This window comes from Pelodiscus sinensis, chromosome 3, assembly GCF_049634645.1.
Source record: "Pelodiscus sinensis isolate JC-2024 chromosome 3, ASM4963464v1, whole genome shotgun sequence".
Lineage (NCBI taxonomy): Eukaryota > Metazoa > Chordata > Testudines > Trionychidae > Pelodiscus > Pelodiscus sinensis.
Genome location: NC_134713.1, coordinates 126,752,897 through 126,776,308, shown reverse-complemented (window position 1 = coordinate 126,776,308; position 23,412 = coordinate 126,752,897). Strand labels below are relative to the sequence as shown.

Sequence of the window (23,412 nt, the reverse complement as noted above, 5' to 3'; positions counted from 1 at the left end):
GTTACTTTAGTGATACTAATGAGAAATTATATATATCTTTATTTCTTAAAAAGTATTCCTGTTGCATTGTTAGAGTAGCAGCAGTGGAACTATTGGAGGAAGTACTATGTAAATATATTAAAAGCAATCTGAACATGGCTCAGATTCAGCTTGATGCAAATTTATGCATCATTATTAAATCAAGGGTGGGCACCAAATGACAACAGACTAAATTTAACCCATTTCATTTACCAAATGCAAGGTGTGATGAAACATTACATAGGAACTATTTTCCTATCAGATAAAAAAAGACAGATAGCAGGCTTTGTGAAGTATAATTTTAGTATGTAACTCTTTGAATGAAAGAGCAGATTGACACTAAACAACTATTTCCCTTTCCAAATTCTCATATTGAAAAGATGTCTTAGAGTGACTTATTACTGCCACCTCTTGGATAAACTGATAATGGATTTTTTGTTTAAGAAAAAAGGATTAAATAGCCAGCTCTAGCTGTGAGAAACCTCCAGAATGGATTTTTATTCATGAACAGCCCCCTGAACTGCAACTCAAGGAGAGCACTTTAATTTATATGACCTAAGTGCCAGACCAAGGTTTTGTACAATATTACTTAATGCATGCCTTAGACTTAAGTTCAGTTCCAGATCCAGACTTCTAAATTCAGGACTCATGAATTTAGAAATTTGGTGGAGTGATTCAGATGTAGGTATCTGTTGCGTACACTAAAGGTGTTCAGAACTAATCTGTCAGTAGGTTCAGGTATCTTTGGATGCAAAATTGGTTTGGGATTGACCTGTAATAATTCCCATATCCAAATCTGCATTAGCTTCTGGTCTTCTATGCACAATTCAGATTTCTCTTAATACTTTCCAAAGCACTTCATAACTCTGCTACCATTCACATCTCTGCTCACCTTTCTTCATTCAATCTTCACAAGCTATTTTTCCTTACTATTTCGTTTATTAATTTCTGAGGTGTAGGTCAGATTGTGTTGTAAATACCACAGAATAAGAACCTAGATATAGAACTCAGGCCATTTCTTAAGCTTTGGGTAACGTCTCAGTTAAAAAAAATCACACTAAGTAGTCTCTTCTGTCTGTTAAACTTTTGAAAATTATCTGATTCTCCGACACCTCTAGTCTCTGAGCTGTACCCTATATTGCCTTTACCCTCTGTAGGCTCCTCAAGACACAAATCTTGTTCTTTGTATAGCATATTGTAAAGGGATGTGCTAAGTTTTTTAATGAGGAAGGAGGATCCACATTTTCTGTTAACTTTGCAATTATAGCAAAGACTTGTATATTATTAGACTTTCCAATGGTCTTGATTTTAAAAAGCCTTAATAGAACAACTTTATCATAAATGACTGAAGTCACTTTTTGTCAACATTCCTGGGCTATTCCATGACTAAATGATGTGCCACAATAAATAAATAAATAAAAGCAGCTGCCTCCTTACTTATGCCTCTGTGGGAAGGAATCCTAGGAGTCTTGATGCATGAGGGGTTTTTTTTCATACTTTAAGGATCAAACAAAATTTCAGGAGTTAAATTTAGTATGTTTCTTTTCAAAGGAAGCCCAACAAAAAATAAATAAGAATGCAATGGATATACAATTTTCAGAGTTTGTTTTATAACCTTCCAATGCTGACATTTACCAGATTGGCAAAACCTGTAACAGCTGCCATTCACAAAGAGTAAAATGTATATTTTCATTCTTTGATTTCAAACAAAAGAAAAGGAGAACAAATAGTGTCCATTAGTATAAAGTGACACAAAGCAGAATAACGTCTTACAGCTACCCCTGCCAAACAACTCTTCAAAGGAGAGAATGTATATATAATACATACACAACTGTAAAAGGTTGCAAAGTCTCAAGCACTCAAAAGTTAAAAAAGCCAGAAATATGGTTGCTTGTGCAGCCTTAATTCAACTCTTAGGCTTGTGCATTATGATATTTTACCTACCTGATTTTCTACAGAATGTCTGCTTCATTCAGCATACAGGTGGATAGTGCTCCATTAATGAGCAACTATTCAGTGTTGTTTTAGCCTCGTAGTTAAGTATGTAGCTCCACTTATTTACTTTATTCAAATCTGTGTTTAACTACAAAATTATTTATTTCGTAATGCTTTGCCAATATGATTTAGTTTACCTTCACAATACCCCCTGTGAGGATGAAAGGTTGGTATTTATTTACAGATGGGGAGCATAAAGAGATCAAGATAAAACATTTTCCAACTACTTTAAGTGCCCAATTTGAGTTGACTAGAACTTGATTATTTCAGAGTATTTAGTCTTATATAAGACTCAGCACAGCTGCAATTGAAGCTCAGCTCTTCTGCAAATCAGACCTCTGGGTCTCAAGTTGAACACCTGGAAAATGAAAAAAGTAGAATTAGGGTAAAGATGAACTGGGTATCTAGTCACCGTTACTGTTACTGGCATGCTTATTGGGTAACCAGTTAACTGGCAGGGGGCATGGGCCCCCTCCTGCTGTGGCCCAGCCAGCAGGACCCTGGCTGGCCAGAACAGCCCTGCCATCCACAGAGGGCTGGAAGAATGGACTGGGCTGGACCTTGGCTAACCATTTATATTATTTAACTGGTTAACTTTTTAAAGGGGCATTTACATCCCTACATAGAATTAATGACTACCTGTGAAAAGACTGATTTAAGTGACTGCCCAGTATCACACAGGAAGTCTGTGGCCAGATTCAGTGACAGAACTTAAATCTTCAGGACAGCAGTCAGCTGGCTTACCATGATACTATCCTTTCTCTTCCTACAAGCTCCTGTCTCATTTGCTACATACTGCAACAAATAAAGCAGAGTCCTAAAGACAACTGGCTCTTTTACATCTGTGACTCATCCTCCAGAGTGGATCCATTCTGTGCAATACGTGGGGTGGGATTATGTGGAAAAATTAGCATATGCTTATGTAAATATGGGCATAATATATATGTCAAGACCAGTTACTTTTCCAGTGCCTAAGTAATGTCTTTTGGATCTAACCACTTCATATCCATTAAACTAATCTGAGTTGGTCCTAGTCCAGGATTTGGATCTGTGACCTCTGGGGAAAAAGTGATTGCTGCAGGAAGAGGTGTGGGTGATTCCATGGGAATCTTGTGGGTGAGTCGTGCGCGTGTGTGTGTGTGTTTGCATGCACGTGTGCACTATTATAGATGGTGGGCTTTGTATGAGATGTAATAAGGAGCTCCTGATTATTAAAGATCCCATGGCTCTTTTTGCCAGAGCAAAAATGTAACATTGACTGCATTCCAATCATGGTAATTACATTCTGTCTGAAATTCCCTGTGTAATTTTAGATGCATAAGATATTCCTCACTTCCTTTCAAGCAGTTGTATTTGAGTGCTTTAACATGGGTACTACATTTCAGTGGTGGGAGACCTGATTTTTTGCCAAAGTGAGGCACTTGTATTCTTTTGTCTTTAATGGAGTAATTGTGGTGGTAGAAGTCTATTTTGCTAATATAAAATGAATTATTGGAAGAAAGAGAATCTTTCTCGGTCTTATTGTTCCACAAACAAATAAAAGCAATACCAGGAAAAAGGTATACGGATAGACGACAAATATTTATTCAAGATACTGTATTATTTCACAGAGGATTTGAACTGTGTAAGCATTAATCCAGTATCTCTATTGTGAATGAGCCCCAGACCGGAAGTCATTTTTAATTTTTTTAAAAAGCTTGTATTGTGTTCCATTGACTAGTGAATTGTTCCATTAGGAGATGGTTATTGTTTGATGATCTGTTAGACTGAGGAGAGTCTGAACAGTTGAAATATACAGTTAGTCTGCACAGCAAGAACAGAACACATTTCCTCTTGCATTTTTAAAGTTCTGTGCTTAAGTTTATCCCAAGTAGCACTGAAGCTTGCCATCACTTTTACCGAAAACAAGATTGGTCCCTCAGTGAGGAGATGGTGGGAAATGGGACTGTTTCCTCTGATCTTTCTGAGCTATGTTTGACACAAGAATGCAGGCAGGGGAGACCTGAATATAGAGAGCTTTCTGCCTCCCATATTCTAGATTCTTCTCTGAGGCCTGATTGACCTCCAGAGCAAGTTAGAGCAACCTCAGGGCTGCTAAACTGCAACAACATCTTAGGGGGCTATTTTTGCTGACAAGGATAGTCAGAGCATAGCATGTGCCTTTGGCTAAGGCGCATCCCTCCTCAACATGCTTCCTTGAATTATAGGCTACGGGGGGCTGGCACAGAGATATTCCACCAGCTCTATATTACTAAGTGAGCTGCCTTATGCTGGGATTTCTTCACAGGCTGCTGCCGTTAACACTTATGACTCTTTTACCTTTTATAGAACACCATGAAAGAGCACAGGAACATGGCCTATTAAGACCTGGAAGAGAGGAAAGTGATCAGGAATAGCCAACATGGTTTTATCAAGGTCACATTGTGCCTGACCAACCTGATTGCTTTCTTTGACGAGGTAACTGGCTCTGTGGATTGGGGAAGGTGGTGGACATGCTATACCTTGACTTTAGCAAACCTTTTGATACAGTCTCCCCCCAGTGTTCTTGCCAGCAAGTAAAGTATGGATTGGATAAATGGAGTGTAAGGTGGATAGAAAGCTGGCTAGATTGTTGGGCTCAATGCGTAGTGATCAATGGCTCAATGTCTGGCTGCCGGTTGGTATCAAGTGGAGTGCCACAAGGGTCAGTTCTGAGGCCAGTTTTGTTCAACATCTTTAATAATGACCTGGCTGAGGGGATGGGTTTGCACCCTCAGCAAGTTTGAAGATGACACTAAGCTAAGGGGCAAGGTAGAAATGCTAGAGGGCAGGGATAGGGTCCAGAATGACGTAGTCAAATTCATGGATTGGGCCAAAAGAAGTCTGATGATGGTCCCGTACACAGGGGAGGGGGTGCCCCATGGGCCCCCAAATAAGCATGCTCCAGCCAGCCAGGGGAAGGCAGTAAAGGTGTGCTGCCCAAGCCTCCCCTTCTCATGCTCTGGCCAGCCAAGGGAAGGCTGAATCTGATTTTCCTGCTTACTTGGGGGACCATGGAGCATGCATTCACACCCTTGAGGGCCACATTTACAAAAAAGCGCACACATACAACCCCACACACAGAAATTCCTGCGTATGGGCTTGGATGAGATTCAACAAGGACAAGTGCAAAGCCCTGCACTTGGGACGGGAAGAATCCCAAGCATTGCTACAGGCTGGGGCCCAACTGGCTAAGCAGAAGTTCTGCAGAAAAGAATCTGGTGATTACAGTGGATGAGAAGCTGGATATGAGTGACAGTGTGCCCTTATAGCCAGCATATTGGGGGTGTATTAGTAGGAGCATTGCCAACAAATCTAGAGAAGTGACTAGTCCCCTTTATTTGGCACTGGTGAGGCAACATCTAGAGTATGGCATCCAAATCTGGGCCTCCGATTACAGAAAGAATGTGGATGCATTGGAGAGAGTCCAGCGGAGGACAACAAAAATGCTTAGGAGGCTGGAACACGTGACTTATGAGAGGAGGCTGAGGGATTTGGGTTTATTTAATCTACAGAAGAGAAGAGTGAGGGGGGATTTGATAGCAGCCTTTAACTACCTGAAAGGGGGGGTCCAAAGAGGATGGAGAGAGACTATTCTCAGTAGTTACAGATGACAGAACGAAGAGTAGTGGTCTCAAATTGCAGTGGGGAAGGTCTAGGTTGGATATTAAGAAAAATTATTTCACTAGGCGGGTGGTGAAGCGCTGGAATGGGTTATCTAGGGAGGTGGTGGAATCTCCATCCATAGAGGTTTTTAAGTCCCATCTTGACAAAGTCCTGGCTGGAGTGATTTAGTTGGGATTGGTCCTGCTTTTAGCAGAGGATTGGATTCAATGACCTCTTGAGGGCTCTTCCAACCCTATGATTCTTTGACTCAGGATGGAGGAGAGGGTATCTGCATTAAACACCTGGTTCTGCCATGAAGTTTCTGAATTACACTGGGCAAGTCACTTAACCTTTCTGTGGTTCAGTTCTCTCCTTGTGGAAGTAGGGAAGCACTACTAGCTGTCTTCCAAGGGTGTTGTTAAGTATTAATAGCAGCAGAGGGAGCTGCTAGCATGCAACAACCGTAACTTTGGACATTTCTATATTGTAGCTATGAAGAAATGATGGTGTATGGTGTGGGAAATTTTTTATAGGCACAAGATTGGGATGACCACACTGTTTACAATTGATTCTGAGAGAAACTGCCAGGAGGAGTGCTGTATTTCTTCCTCAGTTTGAATCCTGGACTTTCTAAAATAGGACTTTTTGAAGAATAGCAGCTCAAGGGTTCATTTTATCCAGAATGGGGGGGAAATGACCATATTATTCTACAGATGGGCTTGAGAAACATGTAAAGAAAGTTGTTGAGAAAGTTGCATAATTGGCAGAGCCCATACCACCAATTAGGATTTTCTTGGTATTATATGTAAATAAAAACAGGTAGTCTATATATGATGTTTTCACCTTATAGAATCTATTTTACCTACAGTATTAAGTGTCATATCGCTTTGGTATTTAACTGTCTTGAGAGCAGTTGTCTACATTGGGAAATAATAAAAATAAAAAATGGCACTGATAATCTCTATTCCTTCAGTACTTGGAGCTCAAGAGCTACATTCTAACCTCCTGTCATGGTTGAGTAAAGTTGACCTTGACCTATGTTATACTTTGAATTAAATGCCTCCCTTTTTCCTTTGCCTTACTAGACATATTTCTTACCCAACACCAAGCATACGAGCAGATAAAAAGCATGTTTTCAAATGCATGTTTTAAATGCTTTCAAAGGCTTATGTGGTTTGTCTCGGAGGGGTAGTCATGTTCATCTATGTCAGCACATTAAAGACTGATGGGTTTATTTGGACATTAGTGTTGGTAAAAAGCTGTCCCATTTCTTATACACTCAATCTTTCCACCCCCCCCCCCCCCCAAAAAAAAACCCTAAACGAAACCTAGCCCTCACTTGTAAGGCATTATGGCAGACCCAGGGAAAGGGATGGTGGTTAGGGTTGCCAGGTGTCCGGTTTTGAACAGGACAGTCCAGTATTTGAGCATTCTGTTTGGGAAACAAATTGAGAAATATAAATAGTATTTTCTAAATAAGATGTAATGTAGATTGTGATGTAATGTCAAGCATTTTTGTTGAAACCATCTGGCACCCCTACGGGTGGTCTGGCATTGCCTATGCTCGCTCCTAACCTGGTCAAGTTTGCACTGGTGCAGTTTCCCCCAGAGCACATCTTGTCAAGGCTGAGTTTGTCCAGGGGCTGAAAGCCCAGCGTGGGCAGACTGTGAGCTCTCTAGGAAAGAACCATTCGCTGAGATTTTTTTTCAACGTGCCTAGCGCCGTGGGCTGCCTCCATTTGAGCTGCCTCTCCTGAACCCCGGCTCTCGCGTGGGTGCCCTGCTGGAAATCTGGGCCTGCACGCGGTGAGTGGAAGAGGCGCCGCCACGGGGGACGCTGCGCGCCTTTGGCAGCCGCAGCGAAGGAGGCTTCAGGCTGCAGCTCGCCGGCCAAGGGAGCGGCCGGGGCTCTCGGGCGCGGCGCTGGGGGATTGTGGGGATTGTAGTAGGGGAGGCGCCGCTCTGCGGGCGGGACTCCACTTCCCGGCGGCCAGACGGGCGGGCGGGGCGAGCCGGGCACGGCGGCCCGCAGCGCTGCGGGGAGAGCGCGGGGCAGCCTCCCGCCCGGGCGAGCCCGCGGCCCCGGGGCGAGGCAGGGCAGGCGCCGGCGGCCAATGCGAAAGTGGCTCGTGCTGCTGTGCCCGTGCGCGGTCGGGGTCGCGCTGCACCTCTGGCTGCTGCTCAGCGGCCCCGGGAAGCAGCCGGCAGGTAGGCAGCCCGCGGCGGGGCAGCGCCCCCGGGGACACGGGAGGGCTGCAGGCGCCGCTCCCCAGCCGGGGAGGGGGCGTGTGGAGGTGAATCAGGGGTCAGGCACCCACCCCGAGGAGGCGGGCTGGGGCAGGAGGGACAGGTGCATGCCCCGTTTGCTCTGGGGTCGGCGGGGTTCCCGCTCCCCTCCCGCTCAGCCTTTCCCAGCTTTCTCACAGGAGAATCCGGGAGAGGGGCTGTAAGGCCGGCCGAGCGCAAAGGTGGGCTGCTAGCCGCCAACCTGGTCAAGTAGCCTGGAGGGGCTTGCAAATCATTCATTTGAGGACTGCTGGGAGACATTGAAAGATCAAATCAACTGCAGAGCGTTTGGCCAGCCATAGCACTGACAACAACTATTTATTTCAGTTAAAATAAATGCTAAATAGCCATTAGATTATATACAAGCAACAAATTGACTTAGTCCCTTGAGTTGAGAGAGGTAGCAGTGAGGCTCCCACCCTGAAAACACTTAAGCATATGTGTAACTTGACTTAGGTGAAACAAAAGGAAAAACTATACAGCACTTTAAAAACTAACAAGATGGTTTAATAGGTGATGAGCTTTCATGGGCCAGACCCACTTCCTCAGATCATATTCTGGAAGAGAATTGGCATGACCATATAGACCAAAGGAATACAGTGGAAAAAAGTGAACACATTAAAAAACTGACAAATCAGATTTAGTACAGAAAGTGGGGTGAGGGGGAGGGAGGGAATAGCTATTTGAGTCAATGAATCGGGTGATAAGTGGGAAGCTATCTTTGTAATGGTTAAGGTAATTAGCATCTTTTGTTTTAGCAAGATCAGACTAAGGCTATCTCTCTATTACTATTGACTTAGGTGAGTGAGTCTATTCATGCAAACTAGGGGGCTACGTCTACACTGGCCCCTCTTCCGTAAGGGGCATGTAAATTTCAGCAGTCGTCGTAGGGAAATCCGCGGGGGATTTAAATATCCCCCGCGGCATTTAAATAAACATGGCCGCCGCTTTTTTCCGGCTTTTAAAAAAGCCGGAAAAGAGCGTCTAGACTGGCCCCGATCCTCCGGAAAAAGCGCCCTTTTCCGGAGGGTCTTATTCTTACTTCAAAGTAAGAATAAGACCCTCCGGAAAAGGGCGCTTTTTCCGGAGGATCGGGGCCAGTCTAGACGCTCTTTTCCGGCTTTTTTAAAAGCCGGAAAAAAGCGGCGGCCATGTTTATTTAAATGCCGCGGGGGATATTTAAATCCCCCGCGGATTTCCCTACGACGACTGCTGAAATTTACATGCCCCTTACGGAAGAGGGGCCAGTGTAGACGTAGCCGGGGTGTTAACCCTTTTCCCCCTTACCAGGTGATGCTCACAGGGAAAGCAGTTCTAACTGGGAGCCCTGCTGGGTCTGGACTGGGCAGCCATCAGTGTGGTTGGCCCAGCTGGGCTGAAGCAGCTCCCTACCCACTCCCCAGCCAGGCCCACCCCACCGCACCGCTCCGGCCCAACTGGATCCACTGGATCCTGGTTGACCAGTTAAACGTAACATTTAACCAGTTAACTTCTTAAATGGGGTATTACATCCCTAAAGCGGACAGATTGTATTAAAGATCACCACCTTTTCCCTTTTAGGGAAGGATTGATTGTTGTGTAACTCTTGAAATGATTGAGTGAAGCAGCACATGCTGGGAACACAGCTGTTCAGGCATTACATTATTTGAGAAATTCTAAGCAGGCTGCCTGAAAATATTTGATATATAGATTTAGTGCGGAGACAGTAGAAAGCTTGTTTGTTGTTAGATAATCTACAGAAGAAACATTCAAGAAAAGCTAAAGTGGATAGGAAAACAATGAAAAATTATGTAGGACAGAAGAATAATTTTGTACCCATATTTTTAAGGTGAGCTAATTCATTATAGTTCAGGAAAGTAGAAAGTAATATGTTTTTTTCACAGACTAAGGACGTGTCTAAACTGGCAAGTTAACAGTGCCATCATTTTCTAGCTCAGGGGTATTAGCCACCTCGCCCCATGAGCGCAGCAAGTTTCAGCACTGTAAAGCACCTGTGTAAACAGGATTCCAGTGCTGTTAGCTACTCCCCTTGTGGAGGTGGTTTACAAGTGATAGGAAAGCTCTCTACCAGCACTGTGCCATGACCGTACTGCTGCCACGGCAGCACTTAAGTCTTGAACATGTTTGGGCCTGAAGGCTTTATTTAAAATCCTGCTCCCATTCAAGTCACTGACAAAATTCTGCTTGATTTCAGTTGCTCAGGCAGGACAAGGCTCTGTTTGGACTTTGTTGTATAATCAGAACCAACAAGGATTTGTATCACCCTTAATATACAGTGGGTTTGCACTGATATCCCCGGTCAGAACAGGCACTGAGATTACCCTGCTGATGGTGATTGTTAGATGTTGGTGACCATTACTAACTTTCCAAACTACCTGTTAGTGAGTTTCTGAAACTTAGCTGTGGAGTTTTAAAATGTTCTGTTTTGAAAAGTGACTAAGTAAAAGTGGTGTTTTATTACTCAGCTGATCTACTTGGAGCTGTATTTGGAGTCATGATAGCTAATTTTATTAACAAAAATATGCTTATAGTACTGCTAATTCCTATTGCCTAGGCAAAGCCTACTGAAGTAAGAAGGAATGAGCTGTAGTCTATTTCTTTCTTGGGCATTTCTCTGAAAATTGTTCACTAAATTAAACAGTCAGATAGTAACACCTGTCTAACAGATACAGTCTCACTAGAGTTATGTAGATGTCAATGAGGGTGTGTTTTGGCATAGATGTTGATGCATAAGCAGGAAAAAAGTAGTTTTATTTTCCAGTTCTGAGGTTGAACTTGCAGAACTCTCTGTCAGGGACACCCTCCCCCCCTCATTTTTTTAAAATTTGATCTGGAATTGTGGAGAGGCAGGAAACATGTAAACCCATGAGGCCTTTTTTACAGTCACTTTTCAGCATAGCTTTCAGATGTAAATGTTTTCAAAAGATGATCTATCTAGGTGGAGAAATGTCCTTGTAGAGAAAGATAAATGTTCTTTAGGGGTTGATGAAAAATATTTACACATGAGAATAAGTATAGGCTGTTTATAGTTCCATATCCTGTTACTGAGCCATTTATACTTTCACTGCTCTACTTTTTCACAAGTTGTAGTAAAACTAATCATTCATATTTAGCTCTTATTAGATAATTTCAGATTTGATGACTTCCCTGGGGAAGTGATCCAGCAAGAAAGAGAGATTCCTTTCTATCTTCTCCCACACCTCATTTCTGGTGCTGACTTGTATCCCTGGAGGGGGTGGGAAAGGTCAAATTCTACCCAGGAAAGAGAGATTCACAGTTTCACAAATACAGTATTAGGGTAAATGATATAGTATTTGTATATGAAGACAGTATTTTATTTCCATGCTGTGGATTTCCATTTCCAGACATCAATTACTCTTACCACGACAAACTCTAGTTCCTTTCAAGGCAACAGCGAAGCTTCCATTCATTTCAGTAGGACTAATATTTGCCCCTAAGTGTCAAACTGTTGATGATTTGGGTATTAATGTATTGCTGTTTTGGAGCGATCAGTCCTGCAAATGCTCCTGTTACTATCCTTTATGCTCACCATAGCGAATAGCCCATAAGACTACTTGTGCTGTGTCAGACAGCAGGATCAGCCCTTTAGTAGTCAAGTAAATGCACAATATTTTTCCCGGATGTATTCTGAATTTTGCAGAACTTGTTTAACCTATAGAATAAATCAATGAACCTGAGCAAAGAGAAACATAGGAAATTTTCCCTCATGTTAAGTGTAAAAATGAAATATTTTATGGTATGGAATAGTTTCCTGGGGAAAGTGAAAACTCCAGCATTTTAGAGCACTCTTGCACAGTAAGTGAAAGGATTATATATATTTAGTAGCTCATGAAAGCATCTAGAAACACACAGTAGGAAACATTCCTGCATTGGCAGAGAGGAAAAAAATATGAGCTAAGAGACCTCTTTCATCTCTGATATCTGTTGTTCTGAAAAAACTTTAAAAACAGCAAATTGTCCTGCAGCACGTTAGAGACTAACAAAAAATGTAGAAAAGCTTCAGAGGGGTAGCCGAATTAGTCTGTAACAGGAAAAACTTAAACAACAAATAGTATTTCAAGTGCTATTAGACTAACACAACATGTAGATGATGTTATGAGCTTTCGTGTGCAAAACACTCTTCAGAAGAAGTGGGTTGTGCCCACAAAAGCTCAGGATACCATCTACATGTTTAGTTAGTCTCTAACGTGCTGCAGGACTATTTGCTGTTTTTTTCAGTTACAGGCTAACACAGCTACACCGCTGAATCTATTGTTCTGTGATTTTTGTTCTTCAAAGTGCTTTGTGAACATTAATGAAGTGAGGATGTACAAAGTTGGAAATAGCTTTTGAAACGTGAATTAATAAGATGATACGGTACTGTATGATAAAATGAGCCTTGTTGCATTTTATTGTTGAGTATTTATTTTTATTTTTATTTCCTGTGCCTGCTGCTCTTTATGACTTACCACCTGGATTACTTGGAATGAACAAAAATTGAATTGGTTTCAAAAGTATTTTGTGGTAGCTGAGGTATAAACTTGTATTACTGGTGTGTGTGCTGGCATTTAAGTAACTTTTGTCATCACAGCAGTCTCATAATTAGCCAGCAGCATGGGTCAAAGGCAATGTAAAAGTGATCAGTCAGAACATACTGACCCAAGTTCACCCTAATGTTACTCCACTGTGGTAAGGGTATTTGCACTGGGATTATTTTGCTCTTTGAATGGAGGTTTCCTCTAGAAATTGAGCTGTATAGTGTGTTAACAGTTCATGTTGCTTGGTGTCTGGATAAGTCAGATGCATTTTGGAAAAAAGGAGAAATAAGTCTGGAAATGTAATTACAAAATGAGGGTTTGGCAGATGTGATGTAGCTGTACTTTTCTCGAACATAAATTTCCTCTATGAAGTGCTTTTTAAGAAATTGTATCCACATCAAAGAGTTTCAGCAGTTTTAAAACTAATTTAATTGGTGCAAAATCCTGTGTAGACACTAGGGAGGTAAGAGTGTAGCTCTTTAAATGGGTAGCCAATAAGATGCTTATCAGTTACCCAAATGGTTACACCTCCCTGATGGTGGTGACCGGCATGCTGGGGATGGCAGGCTGGTGTTGGTATGAGCAGGGAGCTGGCTTAAAAGCTGGCTCCCAGCACGCACCAGCTCCCAGATAGCTGGATGCCACCCCCCACTGAGAGTGCATGTAACTGTGTAACCATTGAAATCTTTCAGTTTACTTCGTTTCATCCATGTGCAGATTTTATCCATCCATGTGCAGAATAAATTTTAGTGCACTAAGGCATAGGCAAATGTGCACCACCAACTGAAACTAAAAACCTAACTATGGGCACTTTGCTAAACAGCTGGGCAGCATTTGAGTCTCTTCCAAGTGGTCACATAAACGCATAGCTTACAGGGAACAATAGTAGATGCTATTATTTTGGATTAAATAGCCAGTTTGGTTATCTTAAATTGGGAGAAATAAATTAAGCTAAGTTAATATTTGCCTCTTTAGAGTCTACATTTTCTTTTCCAGTGATTTAACTAAACTAGTTCAAGAATGCATCATTAGTTAAAACAGTGCAAGTGTGTGCATAAATAAGGCCTTGGGTCCAGTCTGTGGTACACGGTGTCCAGCTGCCCATGAGATAGTATTACTGCCATGCACTGAATGGCATGTGTGTAAGACTGCCAAGGCTATATAAGGCATAAGGAAATAAATGGAGCAGAACCAGCTAAGAGAAGATATATGAGAAAAAGGGGGAAGAGTAGGAATTGCAAGAGGAAATGGGAGCTACTTCTGATATTGCAAGGGGCCATGCTGGTTGGAGGGGAGGGGGCAAGACGCTTATCTCCACCCTCACCCCCGTGGGGTTATAGCTGTCACAGACCCCATATCTGGTCCCTTGCTGCCTCCCTGTGGTCATTACACAATAACTGTCCCTGCTAGCAGCCCCCTACATTTCCATATTATGAAAAACAATCACATTCCAAGCATATCCCATTATCCTGGCACAACCAAACCCTGACCTTGCCTTACATTATGATAAGAGGAAGCTGCATACCAAATTTGGTGGTCCTAGCTCTGACCTTTTAGGAGGAGTTCTTAAACGGATGGATGGATGGATTTGCTAGCTCACTCACAGACAAACTTTCTCAGATATATGGTGGATAAGATCCATAACAATAAGCATTAGTGGAAAACATGCAGGCTCCTGAGGAGACAGAGAAATGCTAGTCTGTGTAGAAAGAAAATATTTTCAGGGATTTTTTTAACCCTTCTGATTAAGTTCCTAGGTTATGTACATTCTTTCAATTAAACTAACAACTTTCTATCAATGGCATGTGAAGATTGAAAGTGTGCTGGAAACATCCATGTTAAACAACTTACGGAAGTACTTCAAAAACTAATATTGTGTCCCTTACTGTAAAATTCTACAAAGATAGAGTGAGCACTCTGTATGATTTTCAGAAATTTTATTTTACTTCTCTTCCACTTAATTCCCAGGTACCATGTGTTCAGTTGTCAACGCTCACATTTCCATCCCTTTTTTTTAATAAGGGCAGTGGTGTAATGGCTAGGAATCTGGAAGATAACAGTGCATACTCTGGTTATAATGGGTAACTGGCAGATATTTTTAGTTGCGCTGAAATTTAGATCTTTTGTGCTAGACCTTGTCTTTAATGTTTGCAGTAGTTGTGTTAAACCCATTGAGTTCCAGAGTTCTTTTTATTTAAATTGTTTGGTTCAGGTCTGGGATTAAGGAGAGTGAGATGAAAGTGATCCCTCATTCCAGCTAAATATAAACCTGTCTCATTCAGCATTAGAATGGCTGAATAAGCCAAACAGTGCAGATCCAGATTAAAGATGTCCCTGATTGGTGTTGGGTTCTGAGCAGTACTTTTCAGGTTTTTCTCTAGTTAAACTCTCACAGTAAAGGAAGTATGATTTTTGTAATCTCTATATTTTAAAAACAATGCTTAGCAAGAACTAAATGTTATTTATTATTAGCATTTATAATGAAACCCATTGCTCATATCTATTGGGACAACTCACGTCCACAGCTGATTAAGGCAAAACATTTACCATCTATTGGAAGATAATGCCCCCAACACTTTTCCCCACTCTCACAACTTTACAAGAGACTAGGGAAGGCCCTGCCAATAAACTAAATGGCAATGGAAATTAGGCCAGAATGCCCAAAGACATGCTTCTTAACACTCTGAGTGTGATCACGCTCAGGTTAAGTGGATATCTGTTGGTAGAATAGTGTAGTGGTGAAAGCCCAATGCCAAGAATGGTCAGACGCCAGGTTTTGTGGTAGGTCAGAGAAGAAAAGGCTGCTCATGAGGTTAGCTGAGGCCAGGCTATTTAGGATTTTGCAGATTGTAAGCAGCACCTTAAATTTCACCCAAAAGGTTTTTGGTAGCCAATACAAAATGAGAACAGCTGTGATGTGCTTTCATGGAGCAGCTTGCTCAGAATGCAGCCAGGCTCTCACATAATTGGCGCTCTCATCATTCAGCCAACAAAGGGGTTTTCTTTTGTTTGCTTTGAAGGTGTCATGCACTTTGTTACTTTAGTTTACCAGCAGTCATTTTCTCCATTCTCTCCAGTAATAATTTCACAGTTGTGTTATGGTAGTTGCTGCATGTTGAGAGCATCTTCCAGGGTTTTGACAACATAACACAAATGTTGTTTCTGTTTTTTAATGCTGAGGACACTAAATACACTTACTTTTGATGTGTTTTTAATTAGTTTACAGCTCAGACATGTGGGATTATATTTCTATAGTAAATTGTTGTTTTAAACTCCTAGGTCCCCTGGCTTTCTTTCCTCAGTGGGAACTGAAACATTACGATGTTATTGTTGGTGTATTATCAGCTCGACACAATCATGAGCTGCGGAACGTTATAAGGAACACTTGGTTGAAGCACTTGAAACAACATCCAGCACTGGGCCCTCGGTAAACTACCAACATTTTGTATCGTATTTGGGCTGAGTGAGAAACTAGAAGCAAAATGAGTAAACGTTGTTTGTTTCTTAACCTTTATTTTGGAAAAAAAATCCCATATGGCCTCATGCTTGCAAACACTTTTTATTATGGCTGACAGGACACTTTCTTAATTCCTTAAAATGTTATAAAAGTCATATGCAGTCTGGGTTGAAATGGATATTTTGAATGCAATTAAAATTTGTTACTTGAAGGTGTGCAAAAGTGGTTTTTCATCCATTAAGAAATGCTCACAGTGTTGTTTGGTGTAATTGGATGACATAAGTGGATTTCTTTTTAAGTTGTAGTAATTAGCATCCATGTCAACTTTGTTCTTTTTCGATGTCAGGAGAAATGTGGTAGCATGATAAAACAATAGTAAGGATTTATTGCAGAGCATGTGCAACAAAGCTATTTTGGTTGAGGGTTTAAAGCTATATCAAAGTACTAATCTCTGTTCATTAAAAGGCTGTTTATTGAAATCCCTGTTTTTGAAGTTGTTTGTATACAGCCAAATAACCACATTTCCCATGTTTGTTGTGATCATTCACTTACAGATATAGATTAGGTTGGATATTAGGAAATACTCTTTCACTAGGTGGGTGGTGAAGCACTGGAATGGGTTACCTAGGTAGTGGAATCTCCATCCCTAGAGGTTTTTAAGTCCCAGCTTGACAAAGCCCTGGCTGGGATGATTTAGTTGGGGTTGGTCCTGATTTAGCAGAGGGTTGGACTCAAAGACCTCCTGAGGTCTTTTCCAGTTCTATGATTCTAGGGGCTTTAAGTCATAGGCCCTGAAGTTATGTATCTCTCGGAACAAATGGCCTTTGGTTCCTTGCAAGATTGAGCCCTTACTAAGGTTTCATGCAGTGTTTGGGTGTTTTACTGTGAGTCAAAGGAAGAAATTAGCAACTTTCAGTGCTAATGCAACATCAAGGGTCAGAGTTTTAATCACATCAAAATCGGGAAGTGCTGTCATGTTTTCCACTGTAAGCTTACCTTATGCTTCATTACAAAAATGTGTACGTTACATGACCACTCAGTGTAGCAAGCTGTTTAGCAGAGAATACTTGAGCACAGCAAGAGAGGATCATGCTTGCCAAGGGAGCTATAATTTTGAATTTCCCTTCCGTTTTGGAATTGAACTCTGAACCTTAAAATTGCATTGAAGTAGGTTTCTATTTTCTATATTGAATTGCTTGTTCCTCACGATTGGAATATCTAAAATGAGATGGATGTTTTAATAGTTACAGAACTTGCAGATATATCCTGTTATTTAATAAAATGAGCAATAAAACAACTGATAATAGGCAATTCCTCATTCTGCCTGATGTGACTAGCTTCTTAGTTAACTATTTTTTTAAATTGAACTACTAATCCTCTTCAAATAATAGCACCTGGCTGTTTGTGTGTATTGATACAGTGTTTCATTGGAGATTTGTACAGCTAATGCACTAAAAATAAATAGATTGTCAAGAATATCTAAATGCAATTGTTTAAATACAATTTTATGTTTTAATGGGATCAGAAAGTTTAGACTATAGGAGAGATCTTTGTATTGAGATGTTAATAAATTACTGGGGTTAATAAAAACAAATTATTTTAGTGTCCTTGTGAAGTTTATAATAGGTGCTCATGGCTGTACTGTGCCGGTGGAGGACAGAGAAGATCCTTACTCCTGCAAACTTCTGAACATTACTAACCCAGGTATGAATGATGAATCTTCTACACTGCTATATTATATTAAACAGAACCCTCTGTGATGCAACACACTGATAGTTTAGTGACTATTCTAAGTAAGGGCCCGATCCTGCAAATACTATTGGACATAGCGCGTACTCTCTATGGAGACACTTATATAGCCCACCTATGAGCACCATATACAGACACTTATGGGGGAGATTTTCCAAGTACATAGCACAGACCATTGACTTTCATGAGTGTTGGATACCCTTTGTGCCTCTGAAAATCTCCCCCAATTAATTTACCTTCTCAACATTTCTGTCATGTAGGGACTATTGTTCCTGTCTTACAGACATGGAACTGAGTCCGAGAGTATTAAGTGACTTGTTCAAGGTTGCACAAGTGTGTGTTGTGTTAGAGCTGAATACTGAACCCAGATCATCCAGGTCCTGCATCTTGGCCACAAGACCATGTGAGTTCACTTCAGTAGAAATGAGTACTATATCTGATAATGTTTCTAGAATTTGTCCGTAGGAGAAAAGGCAATTGTTTAATATGTGTCAGAAAATACTTGAAACATCACCATGAATAAATACATAAGTAAAATTATATTTCCTGCCTTCCATTTTTCCTCTTTTGAATATTTGCAACTATTATGTTAAAATTTCAATACTGTGATCTCAACTCCTGGTAGAAAAATACTTGGCACTTAGGAATGAGTCACCTTAAATGCAAAGTCTGCTAATTTGGTTCCAATTAAGCAACAGTCCTTGCCATTCAGCCTCCCAAAGATAAATCACATTTCTGAAGGAGACTGAATAAAACAGCTGTCCTCATTAGTAGAATAAGGTGTTATATATGAGTGTGTGCTTCCATTCAGTTCCCTTTGCATGCTCAGGCACTGACTTACATAGACTGGTAACCAACAGGCTACTAAACAATTCTAAGCTTCTCCTTACAGTGATGTGCAGTCATCTTTTTTCTGTAATTTGATTACCTTTGTGCACTTGATCAGCTATGCTAATTATTCATCAGACATTCCCATCTATACAATAATTCCTCATTTAACACGTGCCCGCTTAACACGTTTTCACTATAGCATGATTTTTTTTTTTAGGGAACATTTTTTGAATTACATGACCATCCCCGGAATAACACGATTTCTCCAGCCGGCCCATTGCTGGCGGCTGTGCAGGGCTTCCCCTGCCTCCCTGCAAAGTGGTGGAGGGCTCGCCACAGACCCATCATAGGGGCATACTCCCAACTCAATCCCCACCCCTTTCCTTCCCTTCCCTTCCCCAGAGCCAAACACCTCCCCTACCTGATGTAACACAGTCCCCTTTCTCCCCCAACCTTATGTCCTGATCCCAACAGACACCACCGCTTGAAACGCAACCCCCACCTTTTCCATTATTTTCAGTGGGAAAATTGACACCCCCCCCCATAACATGTTTTCACTTAACACGATCATTTTCTGAAACTTATCTATAGTGTTAAATGAGGAATTACTGTACCCAATTCCAGAATGATAAATCTGCTCACATGACTGCTATAATCCTCATTCTTTTTTTTAATACAGTTTTGAATCAAGAGATTGAAGCATTCAATCTCCCTGAGGATACACCTTCAGTGCTTTCTGAAGACCGCATTGTCAGTGTGAATTTTCGAGTTCTTTACCCTATCGTCATTACCAGTCTTGGTGTATTCTATGATGCTGATGATGTGGGATTCCAGAGGAATATCACTGTAAAACTGTACCAGGCAGAACAGGAGGTACAATATTACAGCTATCTTACCAATGCACATTTTTTCTTTCTATTGTGAATTGGAGACACGCAGATGTATGTGTTAATGACCTAGTAAATTAATGATTTCACCTACCTACATTAATAAGAGAGAATTTTCTTTCCCGCTGCAATCTTTAAAAACTGTCAGCTGAATAACTATAAATCTTATTTTTCACTAGAGAATGTTAAAAAGGGGGATTTACAAACATTAAATGTTAAAATATTTTTTCTGTATAAATGTAACTATTTTTCAGATTAGTAATGTGTTTTAACAGAAATGCTTCTCGATGAAATGTTCTTTTTAATTCCAAGATAAAACTGCTTTAGTTGAAATTAAGGTTAGGAAAGTTTATCAGTGACTTAAGACTTGTGTATATGCAAACAAAAATCACCACCTTTTGAATGTTTGAAAGCAAGAAAATACAGTAAAGCTAGTAATTCTTGTTTTGTAGTCTCATCCACTCTCTATCTAGACAGCTAAGTATTGTCATGCATGGTTATAGTTTAACACATAATGAGTATAATTACTCCATATAGTTTTCCAGCTCTGTTATGGACTCCAGACTTTAGGTCACGTGTAGTCATTGTCATTTTCCTTATTTCCACTTCCCTATTCTGGGACGACATCTTTTATAGCCTTCTTCCAAAACCCTGTCTGTCATGTAAATTGGTCTCTCTAAGGTCCTCTGATAGCTGGTCCTTGTACTAAGTCTTTGGCCTCCTCTTTTGTTGTCTTCCATCCATGGTCATTTCAAGGGACATCTTACCAATATAACTGACACCAGGCTAGCCTGGCCTCTTTCACCTTGTCTTCAGATGGGAACAAACATTGGACTCTCAACTTTATTTTGTTTCCTACCATGGAATCGCCAACCATTTGACCATCTCATCATCTTCATTTCCCTAGCAAATTGATTTCTTGTGGCTGGTCAGGTCTCTGGTGGAGTAGGAGAGGTCAGATTACAGTTTTATACAGTCTGCCATTTTAACTTTATTGGTATCTTTTTATCACACAGAATCGGGGTCAGCTCCTGCCATGTGCACCAAGCAGCTTTAGTACAATGCTGGGCATCGCTCAGGAGGGTACCACTGTCAGCAACATTCATTGATTCTAGGTATTTAAATTCTTTCACTCTTCTAAGACCTCTGCCCGTAATACCCTTTATGGTTGGTCCTACTCCCTCAGTGGTCAATTCCTTAGTCCTTACCAGTGTTCTATGTCCTGCCTGCTCCTATGTTACTACCCTTTGTTTTCAGGGTATCACAATCTTCTGCATGTGTCGGTCATCCATGAACAGCATATTCTGAGGCAGCTCCCCTTTGTATGTTATTACATGTTGCACCCTTGGAGCCACAAACAAACAAAAAAAAGGCTCAGTGCTGACCCCATTTACGGGCCACGTTGACTGAAAATTCTCTAGTATGTAGTTCAATTTGCTTTGACTGCAGTAGTCGCTCTATCATACATATCCTGAAGAAAATGGACACATCCTCTGGCACATCTCACACTCCACCAAACTAATTCTTTTGGCACGTGAGTGAACTCCAAGTCCACAAAGACTATACCCAAGGCTATCTCTTGTCTCTAGACTTCTCCAGGAAGACTCATACTGCAAAAATATGGCATCATTGATGATCCTTCTTGGTATAAATCCATACTCGCCCTTCCAAATTTCAACTGTTCAAGGCAGTTACTTTTACGTGGTAATCTCCTGTACTTTCAGAGCATGTACATCACTTTAATTGGATGATAATGAGCATACACTCTAATGTCTCCTTTCTGTTTAAAAATGAGCATTGCAAAGCATTTACATCATTCATCTGACATTTTCTTACGAATACCATTGAACAGACTTGTAAAATACATGACGCCTTCTCTGCCTAAAGACTTAAGCACATCCATTGGTACTTTATCAAGCCCAAGTGCTTTTTCCTTTCTAATTTTCTGAATGCCTTTATAACCTCTTCCTATTGTAACTGTCTGTCCCCACTGGTTCAGCTTAAATGTTGTAAGTTTCTCTCAAGTTCTCTTTATTCATCTCCCCCCCAAAAAAATCACTCCAGACGTTGTTGATTGGTTCATCAATTTGTATGCAAATACCATTCTCATTTCTAATATAAGCAAACTTGTTCACATCTTTCACCATTTTCTTCTCTTGCCTTAATGAGTTTCCAGCTGGTCTTTTCTCCTTCATATTTTCGTAGCTAGTTACATAGCTCATCGCAGGCCAAATATGTAGTTGTTGCAATACTTCTTTTGGCCTCCTTTTTTCCCCCTTCCATATCTGCCATCTTATCACTGCACAGGCTATTGGCCTGTCTTCTCTTAAAGATTACCTTTTTCTTCACAGTGGATTCTAATGATGCTGGTATAATCCAAAAGTATAAAGACTTCCTAAACTCCAGGTCTGATGGCATGTCGGTTTTATAAACTTTGTGGATTTCTCATAGGTTCAGATCAAATGCATCCTATAACTGAGGCCACGATTTTGTCATGCAGGTTGTGTAAGTCACAGAATCTGATTTCCAAAGACCTGCATGATTTCAGTCTGCAGGCATCTCGGAGCTGCAGAGCCCTGCTGCTGCCCACAATGGCTGGAATCTGCAAGGAATCTCACAGCCATGGGCTCTTGGGGCTCTCAGTCACTATAGGTGGGGGCAACTTTGCAGCTCCCAGGCCCAGGGGAAAGGTACACAGATGCTCCCAGCTAACGCCCGCAGCTGCCCAGCAACTCCTCATGGATATTCGTTATTGCCCTTGTCCTGTCCGTAACTAGTACTAAAAATATCTATGACAAAATCTCAGCCTTATTTATAACACTTTGTGCAATCAGCACAGCAAGCAAAATTTCTTGGGCATGCCATTCCCAAGTTATGGGCAGGGGGAGAAGTCAGAACAATACATCCCACATAGAAAATCACAGATTTTTTTAAAATTTGTCAGTTCTATCACCATGTTCAACAACCACCTGCAGATTTTCCCCATAAAAATTCTACTCTCGCAAAGGGCCCCAGTATACATTTCATCTGAATTGATTTTGTTTAGCTAAATGAGAGGTAGATGCACATCAGTATCATGCTTATAATGACAAACTATTCAACATTAAATAGACTTTCTAGGACACTGTGTAATATGCCATTTTGGTGAAAGTGTGAGAAGTGAGTTAACAGTCCTTCCCTATCAAAGTGAATATGGAAAGGTGCTGTTAGGAGAGCAACTTCTTCTGGCAACCTAATCATATGATGGATAGCTTTCACCAGTCCTGAACTTGATTCACCATAAAATCAGTGATGTGAGCTCTGTGGGACTCCAGTTTATTTGGCAGTGGAAAGCTAACTCTGTAGTGATAGAGATGAAGCAGATCTCTGAGCGAAGAGAATATACTGTAGTCTTTTTGCTGCAACTTAGTTTTCTATAAAAACAACTAGGAGTCCTGTGGTACCTTAGAGACTAACAGATACAGACTAATTTGGCTACCCCTCAGAGACTTAGTTTTACATGTAATGCAAAAAAGGGGGGGGGGGGAATCTATAAAATTCTTGCATAAAGCTGTTGTAGCAAAAAATTCAAAGGATATGCTAGTTTCTGTGGGTTAGGGATGTGAAAAAGAGGAAAGGGGTAGGGGGAGAAAGGAGGAAAGAAAGAAGCTAGCCAGATGCCTCAATTTGATACTTGGACATTTTGGGACTTAATGTTTGGTGTGTAGAGGAAGTGAAGGAAATAGACCGAACTAAGGATGTTAAGGACTAGTCGATTTCCTCTCCCCTCCCCACACTGCCTCTATCAAATAGAGGCAGCAAAGGAAGGAGAAAGAGGGGAGTACTTCAAAGCGTCAGCGCCTCATGGAGCCTGTACTCAGGCTCCATGCGGTGCTGCTACTTTGAAATGCCATGGCGGCGTTTCAAAGCAGCGCATCACAGAGCTGACCCCGGGCTCCATGAGGCACTGTTTTGAAACGCCGAGGTGGTATTTCAAAGGGCAGCGCCACACAGCTGACCCGGGATCAGTTGTGCGCTGCTGCCGCAG

The 23,412-nt window shown here is 41.3% G+C and overlaps 1 protein-coding gene across 5 annotated transcripts in view; it reads left to right on the top strand.

The window, feature by feature from the left end:
* Nucleotides 1-7,632: 7,632 nt before the first annotated feature.
* Nucleotides 7,633-23,412, top strand: part of B3GALNT2 (beta-1,3-N-acetylgalactosaminyltransferase 2) — a 41,671-nt gene continuing 25,891 nt past the window's right edge. For 3 of the 5 annotated variants that reach the window (XM_075924796.1, XM_075924795.1, XM_075924794.1), the window contains exons 1-4: nucleotides 7,633-7,845; nucleotides 15,741-15,888; nucleotides 17,522-17,622; nucleotides 19,178-19,371. In XM_075924796.1, the coding sequence (XP_075780911.1) occupies nucleotides 7,752-7,845; nucleotides 15,741-15,888; nucleotides 17,522-17,622; nucleotides 19,178-19,371 (537 nt within the window). In that variant the 5' untranslated portion in view covers nucleotides 7,633-7,751. The remainder of the gene's footprint in view (nucleotides 7,846-15,740; nucleotides 15,889-17,521; nucleotides 17,623-19,177; nucleotides 19,372-23,412) is intronic. The other 2 variants (XM_075924793.1, XM_075924791.1) reach the window with 2 other exon arrangements.